Source organism: Stegastes partitus, unplaced genomic scaffold (assembly GCF_000690725.1).
Source record: "Stegastes partitus isolate 25-593 unplaced genomic scaffold, Stegastes_partitus-1.0.2 Scaffold15, whole genome shotgun sequence".
NCBI classification, from domain to species: domain Eukaryota; kingdom Metazoa; phylum Chordata; class Actinopteri; family Pomacentridae; genus Stegastes; species Stegastes partitus.
Genome location: NW_007577746.1, coordinates 1481529 through 1504607, shown reverse-complemented (window position 1 = coordinate 1504607; position 23079 = coordinate 1481529). Strand labels below are relative to the sequence as shown.

Sequence of the window (23079 nt, the reverse complement as noted above, 5' to 3'; positions counted from 1 at the left end):
AGCCCACACAAACAGAAGAAATCAAAATTTATTTATATATATATATATATATATATAAATTATGTGATAATTCCTTGATCAACAAAGTCTTTCTTTGGGTTACAACAGTGTTATACTGAAGCAGTACTCAGGACTGCTTGCTCTAGCAGTACACTGACTATCGTCTATGAATGGCTTTTTGCTCTTTACAGCCAATAACAATCCCACATTACAGTTTACATGCTTTGTCTTGTCGACTAGCTGAATGTCAGATGGAGCATCTAATCATAAGCAGTTTTTCAAACTAGAGTATTAATACTGTGAAAGTGGAAGTTATGTGATGGCAGAGTTGCTGCTTTTTAAGCTCAAATCTTGAAGTGTCGTGATTTTTGCTCTGGTAAAAAAAATAATGTGGGGTAAAGAAAACTTTAGCACCTTCAATCTGAAGTTACACCTCATTCACTACTCAGATCAGTAGAACTGGAAAATAGCAGTACACCTGTTGTCATGAGCTGATCACAGCGTTTTAAACCCTCAGCAGTGTCCTACAGTACATCTAATTAAAGGAGCATTCGCTTATGATAATGTCTGGCCACTAGGGGGCAGCCTGAAAAAGCTGAAAACACAACATTGACATACATTGTTAAAACTGCAACCTATATTTTTAAGTATGATTAACAACTAGAAGATGTTAGGCCTTAGAAACTTTAAGTAGAAACACTAAACACAACTTTAAACTTGGAATCCTTTCATGATTTTACTTAAACGTGACAAGCCAAGAAATTTAGACTTCATGCAATGCAGAGATTGATAATAAACTTTAATTTCAAGTTAAGATGGATAGCTGTGGAACATAGAAAACACACATTTCAGTATAAACATATGCATTCCAACGGAGGTTAACAGGTTGGCACCAGCTGTCAGGAGTCTGTGGTTTGAGCATCTCAGCAGCAAAGCTTTAAAATGCTATATTCAGTGAAGCCAACAGCGAACAGTGAATGTACACTTAACACTGTGCATTTGTTATAGGACGCAAAATGTCTCTCCACTCCATGATTCTCTGCACTTTAAGTCTGCTGAAGACGTTTGAATCTTTTGTGGTGACTCTTTCGCTTGGTTCAGAGGAGGATTTGTCTTTTGGTACCAAAGGTGTCCCTCGAGGCTGATATTCAGGATGGAGGAAGGGAAAAGATTTCAAATTAATTGGTCAGTCTTCTTTATTTGATCGATGAAGCAGTTTGCTGATGTATGGAGCCAGTTGGACTTTTATACCAAGCTGCATGAAGAGCCCTGATCAAAGTCAGGTCATTTGGAAACCTGATAATTGTACATTAAATTCATCCTCTTTCAAAGGCAGTTTGTTTCCCAGACTACTTCACTATAGGAGTACTTTTGTATGAGATCATCACCTCTGTAACTCAGACACTTCAGCTACTGAGCAGCTCATAACATGATTAGTCTGCTGGTGGCTAAAACATACATCGATCAGCCACAACACTATCACCACTGACAGGTCAGTGAATAATATTTATCTTCTTGTTGCAACACAATGTTCTGCTGGGAGACTTTGGGTACTGGCATTTAATATGCACCACTCACCTAAAGGTCCTCCCCTAGCAGGACAGTGCACCCTGCTGCACTACAAAATGGTTCAAGGAACCCCCCCAAAAAATATAAGGTGTTGGCCCATCTTTCAAACTCCTCAGACTGCAATTTGAATGGGCATGAATAGGATGTGCTGAAATGAGCTCTATCCACAGAGAGCCCAAACCGAAACCCAAAAGGACCCAAAGGGTCCACAGTGCAAGACACCACAGGGGACCATCAGAGGTCCCCTGTCCACGATGGGTCAGGTCTGCTTTGGTGGCGGGAGGAGAACCTACACAATACGAGGCAGGTGGGTTCATGTTGTAACTGATCAGACTGTGTTTCAGTAGTACAGCCACCACTGGAAGCACCGAGTGCACAGTTTGTGAGCAGGCCTCTGTGGGCTCACGTTCGTCGTTGTGAGAAATTTTATTTCAGAGTCTAGGCTGTAGACTTTCCTTTCTAAACCTTCTGAGAAAATTCAGCATGTGGAGTTGGAAAATGTGCAGAAAAGATTTATATTTAAAACCTAAAACCTTTTATGCACAACTTAAATCAACAGAAAGCCTTCCCCAAGACCAGGAAAAAGTGTTTTCATTTTTAAAACCAAGAACATGTTTGTTTTTTTTGTCTGCCTTTGTATAACCTGAGTATTGGTTTGTGCACATATTCTTAGGCCACGTCTTTCTAACACACTGGCCAACTTGAAATTCTCACGCAGTTTTTGCCACAGGTTTACAGAAGGTTGTATGAAACAGGCTTGGAGATGACTACTCAGCATCATTTTACAAGCTCAGAAGCACACTGGGCCTTATTTGGATCGATACATTCCTTCAGCTGAATGTACTGCTATTGTCGTGTTCTTCCACACAAGTTTCGTTGTACTTCTGCACAATGACAATAAAGTCTCTTTATCTATCTTATCTTTATCTTTAAAAGAAATTCTAAGTCGTAGACTTCTGGACTCTGACTTTGTTTTTTTCCCACCTTTCAAGTCCCTAAGAAGACTGTCAACCTCAGGTTTTATTTACATTCTTTCTGTAAAGAACTGTATGAGCTGCTTAGTGAAGTTTCAGGGTAACAAAGATGGCTGCCTTGTCTGACCTAACAGACTTCCATTATGATTCAAATGCCCCCTAAAAGAAAAGGCCTTTTAAGGAAAAGAAATAATATAAAACTATAGAGGGCACAGAAATACTTTTCAGAACAACATGAAAATGATGATGGTAAATTTATTAAACATCAGCACAATAAATTGGCTATCAGCTGCTTTGATAAAGGAAAAGAAAAAAACAAAAACAAAAAAGAAGTACCGGCCTTCAAAAACTGTAAAATCTTACAACATGCCCGTGAGGATTACAGTAAATGGTGCTGAGTAAGTTTGAGTGCATCCTCAGAGTCTCAGAAGTATGTACAAACACCTGGGTTGATGAGAAACAAGTCAAACCCACACCCACAAATAAACTTGACAATGTTTATTCTTTGATGAAAGTTATAATTCTTGTTAAATCTTATATTGAGTTCTTCTTATCATTTTTCCTTTTAACATGAACCGCACAAGAAAGACTCACAAGGATAGATGTTTAGAAAATGTTTAGCACGAGTGCACTGACTTGTTGGATTTTTTTGTCTTTTTTTTTTTTTTTGTCCTTTTTTTTTGTTTTTTTTAATCTTTTATAAGTTCATTTATTAATGGCCTGCTTAAAGGCACTGCCACAATACAGAGGGTGGAGGGGAAAGCTACTGTCCATCACTCACACAAGACAGTCCATTCTAGTGTCTAGTATACATTAATCGGGTTAGGGGAGGGGATGGGGGATGCTATAGGTAAATCTCATAGAAATCGTCCAGCTCCTCATGAAACAAGTCCCATTCATCCTCAGAATCTGTCACCTCATCATCGGTTCCTGCAGCGAGCAGCATGAGAAGCATCTCGCTCAGCTCAAACGTCACCATCTCCTCGTCCTCGTTGTCAAAGGAGTCGGTGCTTTCCTGCTCGTCGAAGATGTCCCACAGTGGCGTTCGCCTCGAGTTCTAAAGTAAGAGAGAGAGTTTTAAAACCGACTTACAGCTTCTTTATTTTGATATTGTCACAATATTGACTGAAGTAATCCTTTGGACCAAGTACAACAATATGTGTACACTAGATTGTTATTTTTTTTTACATTCTTAGCTTTGTATTAATGTCTTGAACATTCCATAGAACAGTAGTCTCAATAAAAAAAAAAAAAACACATGCATGTGTGACTGCTGGAATTTAAGGCTAAAAAGATTTTTTGTGTCACATGCTGTATAAAAGGACGTATAACCTTTTTTGCTCACTGTCTGACATTAAATCAGACTAAACTTTTCCTGTTGTAGGTCAGTCAGGATTACCAACATTACTTGTATTTGCCAAATGTCAGAATAATGAGAGAGTAGTTTTTTTTATTACTTTCTTCAAAGTCAGAAGTTGACATCCACTCAGATTACTATGCCACAAACTATCTGGGAAAGCCCAGATGATGTCATGTCATGGCTTTGGAAGCTTCTGATAGGTTAGCTGACAACATGTGAGTTAACTGGAGGCACACCTGTGGATGTATTTTAAGGCACACCTTCAACACACTGCTTCCTTTTGTGTTTAGAAAAATCTAAAGAAACCAGCCAAGGTATCAGGAGGAGAGCTGTGGACCTCCACCAGTCTGGTTCATCCTTGGGTACAATGTCCAGAAGCCTGAAGGTTCCACGTTCATCTGTTCAGACAGTTCTATCAGCGCTCAGGAAGGAGACGGTTCTGTGTCCCAGAGATCAAGTGTTCTGGATGAAATGTGCGAATCAACCCCAGAACAGACGCTAAAGACCTTGTGAAGATGCTGCTGAAGCTGGTCAGAGAGTCATTATCCACAGTGGAACCAGTCCTGTACCGACATGGGCTGGAAGGTTCTGGCATTTAGCAAATAGAAATAATGTTGGTGATCCTAACTGACCTAAAACAGGAAAAGTTTAGTCTGATTTAATGTCAGTCATGATAGTGAGAAAAAAAAAAAGGTTTTATGTCTTTTTATGTGGTGGATGTAAACTTGTGGTTTCAACTGTACAATAAATATGAAAAACTGGATTCAAATAGACCTTATGAGATTAGAATTAAAAACCATGAGCACTGAGGGACCAGATAGAAGCACTAATTAATGATTAAAAGTCTTTACATGTCTTTAAATTAACAGGAGCAGACCCAATTACACTATTTTTCATATGGACTTTATGTTCCCACATATCACAAAGTTTGTTTCTGATATTGTTGGTGACCTAAGGAAGTGCAATGCCCACTGTACCGTCATCTGGCTAAGCGGTTGTAGTTGAAAGTGAATTCCAGTGCAGCAGTTCCCCGCTCACTTACTAGTCAATTGCAAGTCATGGCTAAAGCCAAACCTCTGGTTGTGCACTGTGGATGCAAGGCTTCCAATTTCAAAGACCTGGAGATCGAAAGAGGGATGGTCCAAAATCCCAGTAGAGACATGCCGAAAGTGTCTTAGCAATTCTGTTTGATCGACGTGGTTGCATATAAACACATCCAAATAGTGTGTGGCTGTGGCTCAGGTGGTAGAGCAGCCTGTCCACTAACCAGAATGTTGGCACTTTGATCCATGGCTTCCCCACATACCTAAGAGAGCACTGAACCCAAAGCTGCTCCTGGTGGCCCGCAGGCACCGTGCATGACAGCTCTGCCACCATTCTCATGAGAGAATGAGAATGAGAAACATGCTGTGAAGTCCTTTGTACCTAGCTACGATTCCATGCACGAGTCCTGGCCAAGGTGTGCCGATTGTTTCCCAGATCCATCAGTTAAGGCGATAACAATAACTGGCCAACTTAGTGACATGATGTTGTATCTGTCTTCTCCTTCAGGTAGTTTGTGTGGCTGGTTAGCAATTTGAATTTCAGATGTTTTGCTGGTGGAGTTGTGAACATGTCAGAGAGTTGGCTGTTTAAAGGAGTGGTTCTGGAAGCAGACGCTAGCTGTAAAGGGCCTGTTGTGAACAGCCACACTCTGAAAAGGGTCCATTCTTCTATTCATTCTTTTTAGAAAAGTATCGAACTACGGTTACTGAAAACTAATATGCATTTAGCAGAACTGTCTCTGGTGACAGTATTTTATGAGGAAGTGAGAACTGTTACCCGGTTCCTGCTGTTGGATCCGGTTTGTCTTCGCTGAGGCTGAGCTTCCTCCAGCCGTCCATCAGGAAAGGCGTGCTTGTAAAAGCAGTTTGAGCCAAAAGGGCAGGTTCCACGACCCTCATCAAAGTATCGACATGGTTTAGTCCTGGAGAAGACATTAGGACACCAAAGAACAAGGCAGCAAGTTAGACCATCTAGACTGAAACAAAAACCCGAAAACACAGCAGAGGAACTAAGTGTCCATGTTTGTTTTTGTTTTTTTTTTTAAGTTGAACTTCAATAAATTAACTGAAGAGCTTTGAAAACTTTTCAGAGTTGAGGTCTGCATCAGACAGTTTTCTTTGAACCTATATCTGCCAGCACCCCTGCTGCCCATTCCCCTGCAGATTCACCATCCCACTGATGAGTCTGATCACATCCACCCACCACAGCTTCCTATTCAATATCTGTCTGCTACATCCTGCAGGAAAAAAATATTACATTTTTAATTGCTGATGCTATAACTGTTTAATCAGCCAGCTTTAGCAGACACAATTTGCAGCACTTTAACTTATTAAATGCCTTTTAAAAAAGAACAAAAAACAGCTTCAGCTTTAGTGAAGCTTACGGATGTAGAACATCTTTGTCACCTTCCCACACTGGACAAAACATGGCTTGGCATGTTGTCTACTGCAAGAAATCAGGCTTCAGTGCATACTCTCATTGTTTTAGGTTTGTGACCAGAGTATATGGATGTGGTTCTCTGAGGTAACTAAGTGTAAGATATGTTTTTTTGTACCCCATGCCATCCTTGTATTTCTGGATGAGTTTCTGTTTGTCGTCCTTATCTTCCACCCAGTACTCGCTTGGGATGACAAAGTTGGATGTGATTCGGCACTCTGGACAGGACCTGCAAAAACACATTTTTAAACACAAAACAAACCCCCTGGAAAAAATGTAATACGTAACATTGTTTCTGTTTGCTTTAAATAAAACCTCCGGTATAGAGTAAACTGCTGTTCTGTAACTAACAGGAATTCGGTTTTGGAGTTTTGATCAGTTTGTCAGTAAGTATTTGCAGTCGCTCCAGGCTGACAGTGACTTCATCCTTACAGAGTCTACTGTAGTCTACTAGCAGTAGATACTAGCTTACCCATATTTCACACGTTCAAACAGAAAGCTTCACAGCACTGTGCTGGGTCCAGAACCTAAGACCTTACTTCTCCAAGATAAAAGCTTGTTGTCCTGTTTTATCTGCAGTACTACACAGTACATGCATTGCAAGTATAGCCACTAAAAAGACACATCCTGTAGCACAGTTTGTACGTTCACTGTGGCTACTAATGGATGCAAACCGAAGGCAAACTGGAATACAGTTAGAAGTGAAAAACTTCCATTTGAAGGTCTGCAGAAAGCCACATTTTAAAACTAAAATAGCACCAGCTCAATACAGGTACGGTAGCAACAGCATTCAAATCATCTTGATTATGTTAAGAAACTTAGACATCAGCAGATTTTGTTTAAAATACTAATAATTAAAGCATTTATTGGTTAAGACTTCTGAGGTGCACAGGCAACTGAGAAGTCTCTTTTAATTAACCCTTTGGTTTCTTTAGACAGTCACATGGGCTTTGCAAATTTTCTGGTTGTGATGTTGTTCACACTGAAACTCAAGAAAACCACATGATTTACAAACATTTGAAGATCTCTAGCAAAAATTGACGACAGATCTCACCTACACTTCACAGATTGTCTCTCTCTTTCGAGTTAATAACTGGCAAGTCAACTCACTTGATGATTTTGCTCTCAAACTGCTTGGCACTCCTCCACTTGCGAATGCACTTTAGACAGTAGCAGTGACTGCAGTTGGAGAGGATGCCAAAACGGCGTTCACTTGGGTTGGCCTTCTCAAACACCACCTCCATACACACACCGCACATCATGTCCTTGCTGCGTTGGATGGCAAATGAAATCTCCATGTCTTTCTCGTGGGCTTCAATGCACGCCTAGAAGAGGAAAAAGTTATGCCATAACGCCATAGACCATTTTGTCACTTAACTGCTGTTCCAGTCAGCTGAGGCTGTCAGATAATGCACCAGAAGAAATGCAGGACCTTACAACAGCTGAGAGGACTTAACCATGAGTCAGCACCATGCCTGAGAAGTTCTAACAAGCAGTAAGCTCCAAGGCAACATGGAAGTGCCAAAAACAGTTCCCTGAAAGGCCACTTGAGGCTTACTCCAAAACCAACACAATCCCCATGGAACACAATGGTCAGCTTAACAACATAAATACATGTGCTTCCAGCCTGGTACAAAAAACGGTTAAAAAAAAAAGAAGCTAGTTTTCCCCATTCATGACAACTGTATGGTGTTTTTTAAAAAAAACATAACTCACCCATTTAAATTGTATTAAAACTTATGCAGACTTAAGAGCATGGCTGCTTTGAGTGACAGGTGGGTACTGTCACGGCACAATCCATGGGCTGCCTCAGCTCCCCGCACACTCCACCTCTTTGCTCGTTTTTTAATTAGCTATCAGTCAGGAAAAGTGTTGTTAGCCAAGATGGTGATGGCCAGAACCACCACACTGACACCACAGAGGGTTCATCCATTGTACTACTGCTGTATCACAGTCCGTGATTTCCACCTCAAAACCACATCATAACGATGGGATACTCAACAACAAGGACTCAGACTTGCAGGGTTTCATACAGAACAAACCTAAGAAACTAATCCTGTGATAAAAATATATAATAATATGTAATCCAGGGTGAGGCTTTCTGTGTCATTAAACATCTATACAGTCGCTCTCCAGTTGAACATGTATGGCTGAATTACTTCAATATTACAGCTTGCCGTTGTTTAGTGTAGAGGTTTGTAAAGGTGTCTGAACAGATTCGTAGATGAGTTGATGTGCTTCAGGGGTGGATGGAGAGAGAGGCATGACATTATAGATCTGCATATTCTGAATGCGCTGTAGAGTTACATGGAAGCCATTTAAAGGCACGAGGGATTTTATTTTTATCAAAACAAACTTCTAAAAATGTTACTTCGATACCAAAAAAATAGTTTTTAGGGGTTTGATTGATGACTGAGAGAGACTTTCAAAGTGCAATGGTACAGGTACAAAACCCCAGAGCTCCAACACCTGGAGTACACATATTTAGTAATCTGCGACATGAATAACTCGATTAGTGACAAATTCATCTCCTTTCTTCCTCATAAGCAGTGACTAGTTATCAGCCAGAAATACATGTGTTCATTGTCTGAGTACAGTGTTCAGCCAAAGTTTGTTAGTGACACTCTACAACAGCATTGCATGGTCCTTAGTGTTTTTGTAACTCCAACAGAGTGCGATGTCTTCTCTAAAGTTGATTACCACGTGAAGGAGTTGTACAGTCTGATGACAGATTCAAACGCCTTATGGAGAGGATACCACAACTAAAAAACCTGAAGCCACCTCAGGGCCGGCAGAGATGTCGCAAATAAAGGGAACAATGTAATGAACATCTTATTCGATTAGGTTGGCTGCACTAAAATACATTTTTCAGAGTTCCTGTTTTTTGGGGAGCTTTTTGAGAGGGAAGCAGCTCCAATACATGAAGCAGCGCGTAACCACCAATGCAGACCCTTGCATTTGTAGGTAGGAGAATGGCTTCTAAAACTCCAGCTGTAAAACATATCAGCAAAACTGGTGATGAGTCAGACATTCATACATATATAAAAACCATTTACATATTGCTGATAATACAGAGACATGGAGGAAATTCAGAGAGACAAGTAGCTATGAAATCTAGATACAGTCGTGACTCGATAGTCCGACCCTTAACAATCCTAAACCTGCTATCCGACAGGTTTTTAGTAAAAACCAACAGAACCCATAAAAACAGCCTTAACATAGCGACAGCCTTGGATTCTGACTCCGATATGACATTTAATGTCACCAATCAAGATCACGGTGTATTATCTGACTGAACAATCCCACAGATTGGCTACGTTCACACTGCAGGACTTGATGCTCAATGAGGATTTCTTTGTGAGTTCCTTCACATTTCCAGTTCAATGCGACTTGTATGTGATCTGCTGTGTGAACTTCATACGACCCAAAAGTGTCCCGCACGCGCAGAAGAGGACACGACGACGTCACACGCAGCGAGCGTGCTCAGTGTTTATGGAAGTAAACATGGATGGTAACGGTGGAGCGTATCTGCCACTCCTCCGCCGCCACCGATGGAGGAAACAGAAGTGTGAGCGCTAACTAAACTAGCATCAGCAGCCAAGTACTGCCTGTGTGTTCTGGACACTTCCACCCTGTCAGAGCGCTGCCCCGGGGTGGAAGTGTCCCCCGACCACACCGAATATTTGGATATTCATCATTAATTGGGCCTGAATATCCAGAGAGCAGAAAGTGCTGTTGGGACCAGCCCTACTGGTTATTATAACAACTATGACAGCCTTGCTATCCGACATAAGAGAAGGTTTTACATTTAGTGTCGGATTATCGAGTCATTTGACACAGTCCCCAAGACCAAAGGGATGAATACTATGAAACCTCTACAACTGGTTAGGATGAAGATATTCTATGTGAAAGAATCCCTGATATTGTAACTCTGTCAGTTAATGTTTCAGCTTCCTTGGTTTTAGTTTAATAATCCATCTCTAACAATTGAGTAGTGTAGTGGTTCGTGTGCATCGCTAGCAGGTTACCTTCGTGTGCTCTGACCGCTGGGTGTTGTCAGTGGGGTGGAGCACCTGAAGCCCACACATGTCACACACATCACCATGGAGATAGGCGCAGTTGATTCCGTAGCGGCACTCTCCAACAGCAGCATATGGACAGAGCTGCTTCCTCAACTCTTTGTTGTCCAGCGCTGCATCGCTGTCAAACTCCTCAATGAGTGGGAGGGAGCTCTCCACCTTCACCGGCTCAGCTGTGCACACAAAACGCATGACAACCGAGACAAAACATTTAAGGTCTCAAAATGTAACTTTGCCAACCTTCAAACTTAAACTTGACTACGAATTCAGAATTTCAGCTGGTCTGTTTTTTCATAACACATGACAGTGGATGACTCATATCCACAGTGCATATGTGAAAGGTCCCATTGTCTGACAGAAGGATAAAAATACGTAAATGAAAGCAGCCTTATTGGGAATTCAGCTCTATTAAAATACGGAACATGTGAGCACAGAGAGAACAGATGTATGAGTTTAGGCTGCACTCAAGGTGAAAACACAGTAACCCACATTCAATCTGTGTTTATTCATCTCAAATTGATCTTTAAGTTCCCACCACTTCTGACTGTCTGTGGACTAATGGTTAGTCACTTTAGCCATGCAACATGTTGACACTGATTATTTATTGGTTATTGTGGTACATTAACACTAAAACAAATCCACTGGGTCTTCAGTTCCTCAGTTTCTGGGTGTGCATGATGACTCTTGTGGTCACTCTTGCAGCCAGCAGCAGAACATTTAGCATACCTTGCTTGTAGCTTTGGATCAGAGTTAACAGCTCTAACGAGGAAATAAAACCGTGAAGCAGCTGCTCATATGCAATGGCTCACCTCGGAAAAAGTGGTCAACAAGGGGGCAGCGGTATCTAAATGTTTACCTCAAACATTATTGGTTACCCAGTTTTAAAGCAGAAGCTGGAAAATTTTCACTTGTAAAGCTGAGCAGCTATTTTATTGTAAGGAGCTAAAGGAATGGCAGTAATACTATAGGCTAGTCTCTAGACATGTACAGTTAAAGAAACATTCAAAAAAGCTGTGAATGTAAATTTCCTTTAGCCATAAAATTTACATTTGAATTTACTTCACCTGCTGGAAAACTCAGCTAGCTTGAGATGTACTGGGCAAATATTATGCCACACACAATTACACTGGGAACTAAACCAGTCCAAGGGAGAAGAAGGCGGAGTCTATTGAGTCAAGACCCTTTGTCTAATGATCATTAATTGGCCAGGTATGCATGGTTAAATATCAACCCATCATAAAGTGTGTTAACCAATACCAATGTTGAGGATACCAAAGCTGGTCACTCACCTCGCCCACAATACGGCTGTCCTGGAACAAACTCAGCAGCATTGACCCAGTCTTGTACACCTGACCCAGGCGCTGGCCCACTGGGTTCAGGGTCTGAGGGGCCGGCCAGCGAGGCGGAGGGCAGAGGCAGCATGGGAGAGGTTGGCAGCTCCTCGTTCTTTGCTGATTTACAGTGTTCGAACCTAAGGGGAGACATCCGACCAGAGATCAGTGGGTTAGCAAGCTATGCTGAGTCTAGAGTCAGAGTTTTCAGTGTCACGAAGGAGTCTCTCTTTTAACCTGCTAGATCACCATGGCAACTGATGCCACTGAACTAATGTGGTTGGGAGCAGATTCTGTTCAGAATTTCAGATTTAAATCAGCTGGAAGAAGCGTCTCTTTTTTGCCAAATAGTTTCCTGACGATTCTGATCCAGATTCTCAGCTGAAGGTATACGATGTAAATGTAAAACTGCTGAGCTGTGAGTTACTAATATCACTGAATGAAGCTGTGCCGTTACAGGATCAAATACTGGATGCAAACTTTGTCATCCCAAGCGAACCCCCCATGTATTTAGCTGGCAATGCAGAAATTGCATGTGCATCTATGAAAACAACTGAGTGAAGCAGGTGCACATGATCATTTCATTTTGTGCTCTAGTTGTTGTCGAGTCGACTTACACAAAGAAAGCCTGACTATGTCAAACTTGCTTCGTAGCACAGCCCTCATAATGGCTGCAATGTAAAGCCGACGACTGTCCTACAACACTAATGCAGGAAAGTTTAAACCAGAGAAATGATGAGGGGAAACAATGGGCTCATTGTTGTGGCTGTATTAATCTCTGTTAAAGCTTGTATACACAACCTTTTTTATGGTAAACCAAACCTGGACCAAGCGAGGGGAGGTGTGGCTGATGTTCCCGTTTGTTTTAGTCTGAGATGCCGGTGATCTCACAAAATCTAGTTTTGAACTACACTTACGTCTTCTAAAACAACTTAACATAATGCTGAATATACAACAGGTAACTAAATGTGCATGCTACAAATAGAACTAACGCACTTCTATCAAAGCTAAGTAAAGCACAAGTTTGTTTAAGTCATGTGTGAGTTACACGTTTGTGTGTGTGTGTGTGTGTGTGTGTGTGTGTGTGTGTGCAGCGTTGGTGCCAAAAAATCTGCTAAATGCTAACAAAAACTTGTTTTAATTTGATAGGGCCACTGCCAAAGACAGGACCAGAAGTTCATTCCAGCTATTTGGTTTTCCGTGTTGCCCTGTAAATAACAAGCATGTAGCTGGAATGCACACTGGGACTTTCCCTTCCAGGCTGTTTTAATGTCAAGGTTACTCTAATCGTCTTGAGTTGAGCACAGAAATACAGTCTAACTAAAAGACAGAAAATGCTGAAGAGGCATAACAGATAATGTTTAATCTGTTAATCTGCAAACAAGTAAAAATGTATATGGAATGCGCATTCACATGTGCAAATGTTTAAGTGTTGTCCAGGGCTTTATGCCAGAACGTGGCATGTGTAATGGGTGGTCCTGCATGGCCAAAGCACACCATGTGGTGCTCACATTGAACAACAAGTTTGTTTTGTCGATAAATGTACTGAAACATGACAACTGCTTCCATGTTTCTGAGGTGCTCTATCGTATTGGACAGACACAACAGGATCTGCTGTGCTGACCTCTACAGCACAGGGCTGCACAGTGGAAGCATTTTTGCTTGCTCCTCCTTCTTATTAGCAAAGATCAATGCTCAAAACACTCAGGTGGCAGCTCCTCATTTTTAGCTGCCGCCGACAATCTTTTCCCACATTTAAAGTGCCTAACAGATTACATCAGCTGTTCATACTTAGGTTTCTGTTAAATAAATTCTCCGACCATGCCATCACCAGGTCAAACTGAAACGTTTATGGTTTATATAAAATCCTCTCTAGGAGACAGCAGGTGCATTCCTGTCGTACGTATATTTTTATTTGCACTTTGAAAACTCGAGTGGACGTGCCAAACATCAAAGACCTAAAAAGTCACAAAATGTTTTAACTTTGGCTGAAAGTAGTTTTGTTTTAGTGAATAGATGAACCACATGAAGCATGTGACTTTGACCGTGGTAGTGGATGACAGCTCACAATAATTTGCATTTTCTTAAGTAGACTTTTTGGAAAATACTATTTACTCTAAATTTGAATGAATTTGATATTCGTAGCAACAGATTCTATGTCTGTACATAGAAACAGATTGACTGTGAGGATCACAACTGGACTTATATGTTTTTGTTTTGGCAGTATTGAGAAGGTAACGTCCTGTGCTCAGACAGCTGGCTTTGTGTAGAAAGACTTCTAGTAGTGAAAACTCATACACTAGGGACAGTGATTTGTGAAAACTATCAAGTTTTGCTGACAAGTCATTAAGTACTGCAACAATTAATTAAAATGATAAGCTGCGTTTGTCCCAAGCCCCCCATGTTGCATGTGAGAACACAAGAAGTGTAATTCTGCTTAGAACATAGTGCCAGCATTACCAGGAGGCTGGAGATGGGGTACGGGAGGGATTGGAGGTCCAGTAAAAATCTGGGTGGTGCAGGATTTCCACTGCATAGCAAGCTTTCTCCATCTGATGCTCTAACAAAAAGTGTTTAATTCATCATTATGAACTTGTACTCCTATAATCTCTAAATCTATAAAATGTGCTTGATTCGTACAAAGTGTTTCAGGTGAAAGGAAACACTGTGTATGGCTTCTGTTCTGTGGTGGAAACGCAGACTCATGACGAGGTTTCTTCATGGCTTACTGATGTTGGAATTTGTAAAGATGGCTGCATAGAGGTGGCTGTATGGCTGAAACAACTCATCAATTTAATCAATTAAAATCGATTATTATAACAGTTGTCAACTAATTTAGTCATCGTTTAGTTGCTTAATAACATTTCTTTTTACCATAAGCGGCCTGCTTTTTTTTTTTTTTTTTTAAATCTTAAACCAATCTGTGATAGCAGTGACCAAAGTGTGGCAGTAATGAGCCACCAGCGGCTGTAATCTACCAGTACAGCAGGAGAAGCAGCCGACAGTCAACAGTTGGTCTTGTGTTGCGCCACAGTACAGTCGATGCAGTCAGCGAGAGTGTGGCAAAAATGTCGAAGAAAAAGGAGAAAAGAGACAAATCAGGAGAGAAAACTTAACGAACAAAGTTGTCCAAAGCGTGGGAGCACTTCACACTAAACCTACACAACAGGCGAGTGACCTGCAAACTGCAAAAATGAACTGTGTTTTTTTGTAATAATTTTACGTCATTTTTTGTTTGATGCTTTGAATTGAAAAAGCTTCCCACTGACAAGATATATATAAAGTTCATCGTGTTCCTTCTGCTGTGAGCTGCGTTGTACAGAAATTAGTTCAATAAAATGCTGTAAAATGCACAATTCTCTTGTGTGTTTCTTTTTCTTCATGAAAGTATGTTCTTAAAAACTTACCTGGTAAATAAAGGCCAAACTAAAATGTTTGTTTACAAAAACAACAACAACAACAAAAAAAGGATTAATTGAATAATCGCATAAATAAATAAATAAACAAATAACACTAATAGGTTAATCGATTATCGAAATAATCAGTAGTTGCAGCCCTCGGTGGATGTGTAAATTTGCTATGATATTCACACTGCTGCAAAGAAATACACCTGCCTTTGGTGTTTCTGCCTTTGTGAAGCGCTATGAGATGAGTTGTTGTTGTAAATATGCGCTATACAAATAAAATTGAATTGAATTGAACCTGCCAAGGTGGATGCTTGTGACAGGCACCAACAAGGACTTGACAAAGATCTAGTAAACATAGAAGACAGTCGAAATCTGCATTAACAAGGGAAGGAGACAAATCCTCAATAAGACTGTCTTATAGATAAGTCAGGCTCACATTAAGCTCTGGTTGTCTCTCAGGGGAAACATGCCCAGGACATGATTTAGGAATGCATTGCTCTACAGTAGTTTGTCATCTCGTTACACTCGGCTTTTTGTTTAGGATATTTTTTTCTTGAGATTAGTCTTAAGTCCCTTTCAGACATACAGTACTCGTCGTTCATCTGAGGGCAACTGAACATGTTGGCACAAGTTGGAAGTGCACTGAGTCACCTTAACAGATAGGTGTGCACCAGCGATGGCACTTCAAGTTGTGTAAGGTGATTAAGGGAAGGCTTTCCCCATATTTCTACACCAATATTTGCACAAACACATTACAGTGAGTCTTTCCTCTACGTTTAATAAACACCTGCAGCACCAGACCACAACAAACTTCATGTGAACATCTCCAAAGCAAGATGGCTTTGTGCACGTGGAACAACAATGTTGGTACCTTCACTAAAGCCAAGTGGTGCTGTGTACTGTTTCCCCACATCAGCTGTCACAGAGTCAGTTCAGTTTGTTGCTTCCAGCTGCTCGTAGTCGTTACTCAGCAGCAGAATCCATATGAGCGTCTCCGAGTTGAGAGAGTTGCATGGAGCAACAGAAGCAACTTCATTAATTAGGTAGAACTATAAACGATCCCCCACATGGAAACTGGATCAATGAGGACCTAAAAGCAACACACTCTTCTTCTACTGTTAGCCAAGTTTAAAGTTTATCATCACGCATGGGCAGAATTTTCAGTGTTGATGAGGCTGTTAGTTATTTGAACACTGTGATAAGCTGGTATTAGTTCAGATTTTATAATAATAATTGATCAGATTTATTCAGTGCTTTTCTAGACACTCAAACACTCTTCACACTGTGAGCTATTCATTCATTCATTCATGGTGGTAGCTACAGTTGTAGCCACAGCTGCCCTGGGGCAGACTGACAGAGGCCTGGCTGCCATTCTGCCCTCCGACCACCACCTCAACAATCCATTCATACGCATCCACACCAGGCAGGTGGTGAAGTGTCTTGCCCAAGGACACAATGACCATGACACAGGTTAAAGGGTGGAATGGAACCACCGACCTTCTGATCATTGACCGATCCGCTGTACCACCTGAGCAACAGCTGTCTGTCTGTTATTGCCATACTGTGCATTATACATTACTTGAACTGTCTAACCTCGTGTGAGTAATGAATATTGTGACCTATGCCTGAATGACAGAATGCCCTCACTGTAACAGACTGATGAAGGCAGCAGCACGTTGAATTCCATGTCTGATACGGAGACGTTCAGTTTGTTATTTCCTAAGAACCAGTTTTATTTACTGGCTGTCTGTCAGCTTTCCTGCAAGGCAAGGACCAGCACCTTCTCTGCTCCCAGTCAATGAACCAGTTGCTCTAAAGCCATTTTTGTCCAGTAATAATTTAATGTTCATTAATTTGTTTTTTGAGAGACAGTGCTGAATTTTAACTTTCACAATATAAATAACAACTATGTTGTTATTTTATGCCTTTCTTTCGTTGACTCTGCTGTACTCTGACCCCAAAAACACGCAAGGATCTTTCGTACAATTACACCCCTAGCTTAAATGCAACTGCTACGCTAATATCAGTGAATCACAATCACATTTATAATACAACTAATGGCACAGCCCTGGTGATAGCAGATCCTCAGCAGTCTGTATAGAACTGGCCACAGTATAGAAAACAAGACACACAGCCATGCAAAAGGAAGACCTGTCCCGTCTCTCCTTCAGCCTCCTCCATGACAGCAAACTCTGTTCCCAGACTTAGACAAGTGGGGGCTGCTACAGCGATGTCTGCAGAAAGCAGAGAGGAGGGTGCTGCAGCACAGTGAACCTGGGGAACCCTACAACAGCACGGGGGGGTTCAGCTCTAAAAAGGAGAACAGGAGGGAAACACAGAGCGTTATGTAATTGCCGTGCAGGCTGCAGTGCACCCTGTCTGGCCCTGATGGCTGCACAAGAGAGCGAGACAGAGCCCATCACAATAGATAGAGCCCAGGGAATTCAACTACAATACACCCCCACTGTGAGGCCCTTTCTCTAGACTTTTAATACAGGGTGCACAGGCCCACGGGGTCACAGAAATAATGAGGAAACCCTCTTTACTGCTGCTCCGTCACAGGGATGAAGGAATGTGACTTATCAATACAACAACAGCTCAGTTCTATATACTAAACACTTCCTTCAGGCCTTCAGGAAATAGATTGGCTATTAAGACAAATGATCAAGTATGTGAGTATGTGATGCATTCCTGCTGCTGCTGGGCTGTTCCTCAGAGAGCTTCGGTAGCTATGGGGATGTTCCTGAAGCCAGACATGGAGCAGACGTCGTCTGTACGAGCTGGCTGCTGCTGTCTGGGTACACTCAAGCTTGACAACAGACCGGGGGCCTAATCCGCTCCTCAAAAGCGCTGCACCACTGAATGTTTGAACCCATTTACTTCATATTACTGCAGTGCGTGTTCAAAATGTACAGACTGCTATGTGCCAGTATTACTGCTGCTACATGAACAACCAACTGCTCCAAACTACTTTGCACTTGAAGCCGACTGCATTGGACATTAAAACTCAAATTAGCTGACATCTCATTAGCCTTAACTCTAAATGCAGCTAAGTATGACATATTTTAGGGCAGTACATATCAATTGTTTCACTTATTTATTTATTTTTAATCAGTTAATCTTACAATTTTTTTTTTTGCCACAAAAATTTTAATTACTACAACTACTTTTCTATCAAGTATTTGAAAGATTATTTTTTATTGAACATAATTAATTTTCCCCAAATAACACAAAATGCTGCCTGTTTATTATTTCAACAATCATCTGACCATCTCCAGATAATAACACAACATTAGTCTGGTGACTAATTAAAGGAAAACTGTGCTTCCAATTCAAAAGGATTCGTGTTACAGTAATCCTGTCTGTCTCTTTTTGTTCTGTTCTGTTTTAAGGTTATTACTTGTGTTATTCTAACTGTATATCTCTATAAGTTCTATACAGGTATGTCAATTCCCACATACTGCCTTTTTAGTGTAATGTACATATGCCTGACTTTATTTTTCCTATCTAAAATAAAATAAAAATTTGATCACAAAAAAGTAATCCTGTCTGTCATCATTTGCTGTCACCACACCCAGTTTTTATAGAGCACCACACCGCTATATCTAAAACACTCGCAGCACTCTGTGTTGTAGCTGTACCTTGTTTTGTGGGGGAATAAACACTTTGACAGACAGCAGTCATCTTTGCGATGTGGCACTGTGATGATTGATGACGTCTCTACGTCATTCAGTCACCACAGCTCTGCTAAAGTCACCAGCGGCCGTAATGTTGCTCTCAAACAATGCTGATCCCAACTATTTCAAACTCCAAACTGCTCTTTCTTCTAACCTGCTACATCTCCATGGTAAGTTATACTGCAGAGCTAACCTGGCTTATGTTCAGAGTTTCAGATTTAAATCAGCTGGAAGAAGCGTTTCCCTTTAACCAGATCATTTCCTGACTATGATACAGGTTCCTAGCCAAAGACGTGTTATATCTGCTAACCGGCTGGTCTCTACGTGAGTAATAGCAGTGAATAAGGCTGTGTGCCTACAATCTTGCACAGTGTCTCTGTGGAAACCAGCACGTCTTCAGCTGGTGGTGCAGAAATTGCACAAATACGTTTTGATTTGTTGCTCATTCCATTTACACTGCTGCTACTGCAGCTGATAGAACAGAGTAGATAATGAATTATTTTATTGGAATTTATTACAATAAATATTCAATCAATACCATTCATTTCACTTTGATTTGGCCAAAAATGAAAGTGACATCCTGCTTTACGTTTATATGTTCCTGTAGCTTTACATTAAAACAGCCCACTGACTGAAGTAGGCATGAACCTATCTGTGCATTTTGAGCAGAAGAAGAGTCACAAGATGCTAAAAACGCCTCCTTTTATGTGAATGCATGCAGAGTCTGAAGCAGAAAGTCTGAGCTGACAAAGAAAGTTGAAAACTACCTTCTTTAAACTCGTTATCGGGGGCTTTAGTTTTTGTTAAGCCGACTTACACATAGAAAGCCTGACTGAGTCAAACTGGCTTCATATTTACAGCCCTCAAGGTGTGCCCTGCCTTCACCCTGTATCAGCTGGGATAGGCTGAAACTGTACCTAAACTCACAACCAACATCCTGAACGAGCTTGACCTCTGGGAGCTACACATAACAGATAGAGAAGTGGAGGATTTGTATTTCAGTTCAGCAACTTTGTAGTCTCTAAAGTTTAATGTTGAATGTTCTTCGACAGTGTTCACAGTATCTAATGTCCCTGTAAATCTGAATATTTACTGGTTTTCTTAGTCTGCCATCATAGCAAACAGAAAATCTCTTGGTTTCCGGCTGATATTGGAAAGACCACCTTCGAATCTGGGAAACTGTCATGGGCAGTACTTGCTGTTCTTTTTATAAGAGAATCAACTGATTTTCTTGTTTATTATAGTGGAAGCCTAATCTCACTCACTGGTAGCCTTCGCCCAGTGATATGGTCCTTTAAAATAAAAATCTCCATTTTTCATTTTCAGAACAGACTTGTGTGCATCTTATGAGTAGATTTTTTACAAAACAGCAAAATTTGCTGAAAAGAACATGTTAGTGTTGAACTCTAATCAGCCAAACATCCCTGTGTGAACTAGAACTGTTGTCCTTTTCATGCCAACATGGCCTCTGGAGACAACCAAAAAGCAGCTGGTGCTGGCAGGTGAAACATAAAATAGCTTCACAAAATAACATTTACAATCCACATTTTGCAATACTACAGAAAAGAAAAAGCTGTAAGGGCACATGAGTGATCCCGACTGCTCAGCCCTACATGGAGCTGCCACGCTCACAGATCAGCACCGTATGGACATCAGCAAGCAGCGATGTCAGGTGTCAGATCCACTTGAGGAGCAGGCTGCAGCGTTTCTAGGAAAGCCAGCCGGCACTGCTGCTGTGCTGTCACTGGGCTGAGAGCACAGCCACATTTAGAAAGGCACTGACATCTGACAACTGGGAGCACTTTCCTGGACTCAAACAGCTGACTCTGAACATGTCAGCTCGCTATAAACATTAGATCCACATCTGAGTCAGGTACTTCTTTGTAGTTTGGTTTCAGCTTTACCTGCAGCGGTCTCCAAACACACAGTTTCCCTTCTGAAAGAACTTGCACGTCATGGCTGCAGGTTTGCTGCTGGTCAGGTCATGAGAGTATCGACAGTTGTCACCTTCTTTGCAGAGACCATGCATGAAATACCTGAAAATACAAACAACAAACAAAGTTGTCCAGTTAAAAGACGCCTTTCAGTCATTCTAGAATTCCAGCGTAAACCAAATATTCATTTTCAAACCCGCATGACCGCAACTCTACGTGAATGTCATCTTCCACTTCTACAGGCTATCAAGCTTCACGGAGCCCTGCAGCCAGCCCAGTGCGGATGGGGAAGCTAGCAGGTGCTGTGGACAATGTGATAGTTTCAACGTTGGACAATTAGGCAGTCGTCCAGTGAGAGCACACCGAGTGCCTGTAAATGCTAGTTAACATTAGCGTGACGGATTTGATCGGGCTTTACTACATGACAGCTGTCCTGTGTGCTCTGGCTTCATACATGTCGGCCGAGCGGATTGTTGCAGACGCAGCTACCTGCTAACCGCCACGCTAGTCCGTCTGAGACCACAACACAGCGAGCATAACAACACCGGAGTGTCGCTAAGGTACAGCTAGCTACCAGCTGAGGCGAGCCTGGAAGACGGCGCTGACAGCCGCCTGCCAGCCGCCGTACCGCCACCGTCGTGGAGTCACGCCGTGGACGGTGTCACCGTGTCCGTTTGTCTCGTCTTACCTGCAGGTTACGTGTTTGGTCCAGCCTCCTGTTCCTGCTGAAGCCGCCGTAGACGCTGCCGCTGCCTCCGCCATTGCTGTTTATGTTGAGAAGCTACAGCCGGATGTTCCGGACAGCCCCGCTTAGGCTCGGACTCTTTCGTTGATGGACGGTTCGAGTCGAAGTTTACCGAAGGCTGTCGTCGGGCCGGTCCACCGCCGGTTGCGGGCCACTACGCGGCGCCAGTGGAACACTTCATGTCCTGTTGAATTCTGGTTCGGTGCTCTTTCTGTCTGTCAGAACCGCAGCTTCGCTTCGTCCTCATATGCAACGTCTGAAAACCTTCCCACGCGAATCTTCGTGTGTGTGGGACACCAACGAACACTGTGTCGTTGAAACGGTTAACGGACCGAGTGGGGACGGAGTGTTTGACCCACAGACTGCACGTTTACACTGTCTGTGGTTTGAAGTGAATCTTGTATTGCTGCATTTTCTGCCGTTGCTGTATCTATATAAAAGCAATTTACTAATAGTAGAAGTTAACACCGTAATTAAGAGGTACCAATGTTAATGAATGTCCCCTTTATGGCTGTTACCAGTGTTTCTGATGTTGTCTGGCTCCTACTTCAGTAAAGTGGATGAATTCCTTTCTTTTTATTTTTTGTAGTGGGATAGAAAAAGAGCTGTGGAAAGATGGGAAAGCATTCAGTCAGTAGGTGGTGCTCACTTCAGCAGAGGGTTCACTGGCATGATATTTAAAAGTTAGATATTATGCCCCAACAAAAAAAGAAGAGGTTTGTACAGTTCATCAGATATATCAATGCTATATCTGTTTATGCATATTAATGTCTGTCTGCATGTGTCTCTCTTAGGAGGTATTGAGATCTTCAGCTCCAGGTCATTTGCTTTTGTTACGTGAGTGTGTGTGTGTGTGTGTGTGTGTGTGTGTGTGTGTGTGTGTGTGTGTGTGTCTAAACGTGTGGTCCTATACAGGTGGTTGCAGTCTAGTGCCACTTCCAGGGCTGCAGTATTTCCTCCTTCATGCACATTCTGCTTTGCTGTAGAAGTCTAGCGGTTCATGGTATTGTGCTGTTCTTTACCTTCAAGATTTCTGAGTCATTTTTAGATGGCACAAGTTAAAGACAAACACAGCCACAGGACAAGGTTCGAGTGACTCTAGTAGATCTGAAACAGAGGCATGGAGCTTTTGTTGATGTATCTGAAGCATGGTGGTGGTCATACAGTGTACTGTATGTTAGCCATTTAGCCATCCGATGACCAAGACAAGGCCATATATATTAAATATAGTAGGGGCCTAAGGTTACAGTTTAAAGACTGTATGGTTGCTGTACAATTCCTGAGCACAGGTCTGTAGCATTATCGATGCACATTCAGTCATTACATTTACAACAACAACAAAAAAACCTCCTTCCTCCCACAGTCCAGAAACATGCTGAGGTTAATTGGTGATTGTAAATTGTCCGTAGGTGTGAATGTGAGTGTGCTTGGTTGTCTGTCTCTAAGTGTAGCCCTGTTATAGACTGCAGGCCGGGCTTTGGTCCTGCTTCAGCGAACTGACTGCAGCTTTCAGGGTCACTGT

The 23079-nt window shown here is 41.8% G+C and overlaps 1 protein-coding gene across 1 annotated transcript; it reads right to left on the bottom strand.

Annotated features, from left to right (window-relative positions):
• Window positions 1–773: 773 nt before the first annotated feature.
• On the bottom strand, window positions 774–21622 carry mkrn1 (makorin, ring finger protein, 1). The gene is made up of 8 exons (XM_008290401.1): window positions 21501–21622; window positions 20783–20914; window positions 11753–11934; window positions 10413–10636; window positions 7495–7709; window positions 6503–6613; window positions 5725–5869; window positions 774–3600 (listed from the first exon to the last, which is right to left on the bottom strand). Exons 1-8 carry the CDS (start codon window positions 21572–21574, stop codon window positions 3388–3390), a joined length of 1296 nt encoding a protein of 431 aa, XP_008288623.1. The 5' UTR covers window positions 21575–21622; the 3' UTR covers window positions 774–3387.
• Between the last annotated feature and the right edge of the window lie 1457 nt (window positions 21623–23079).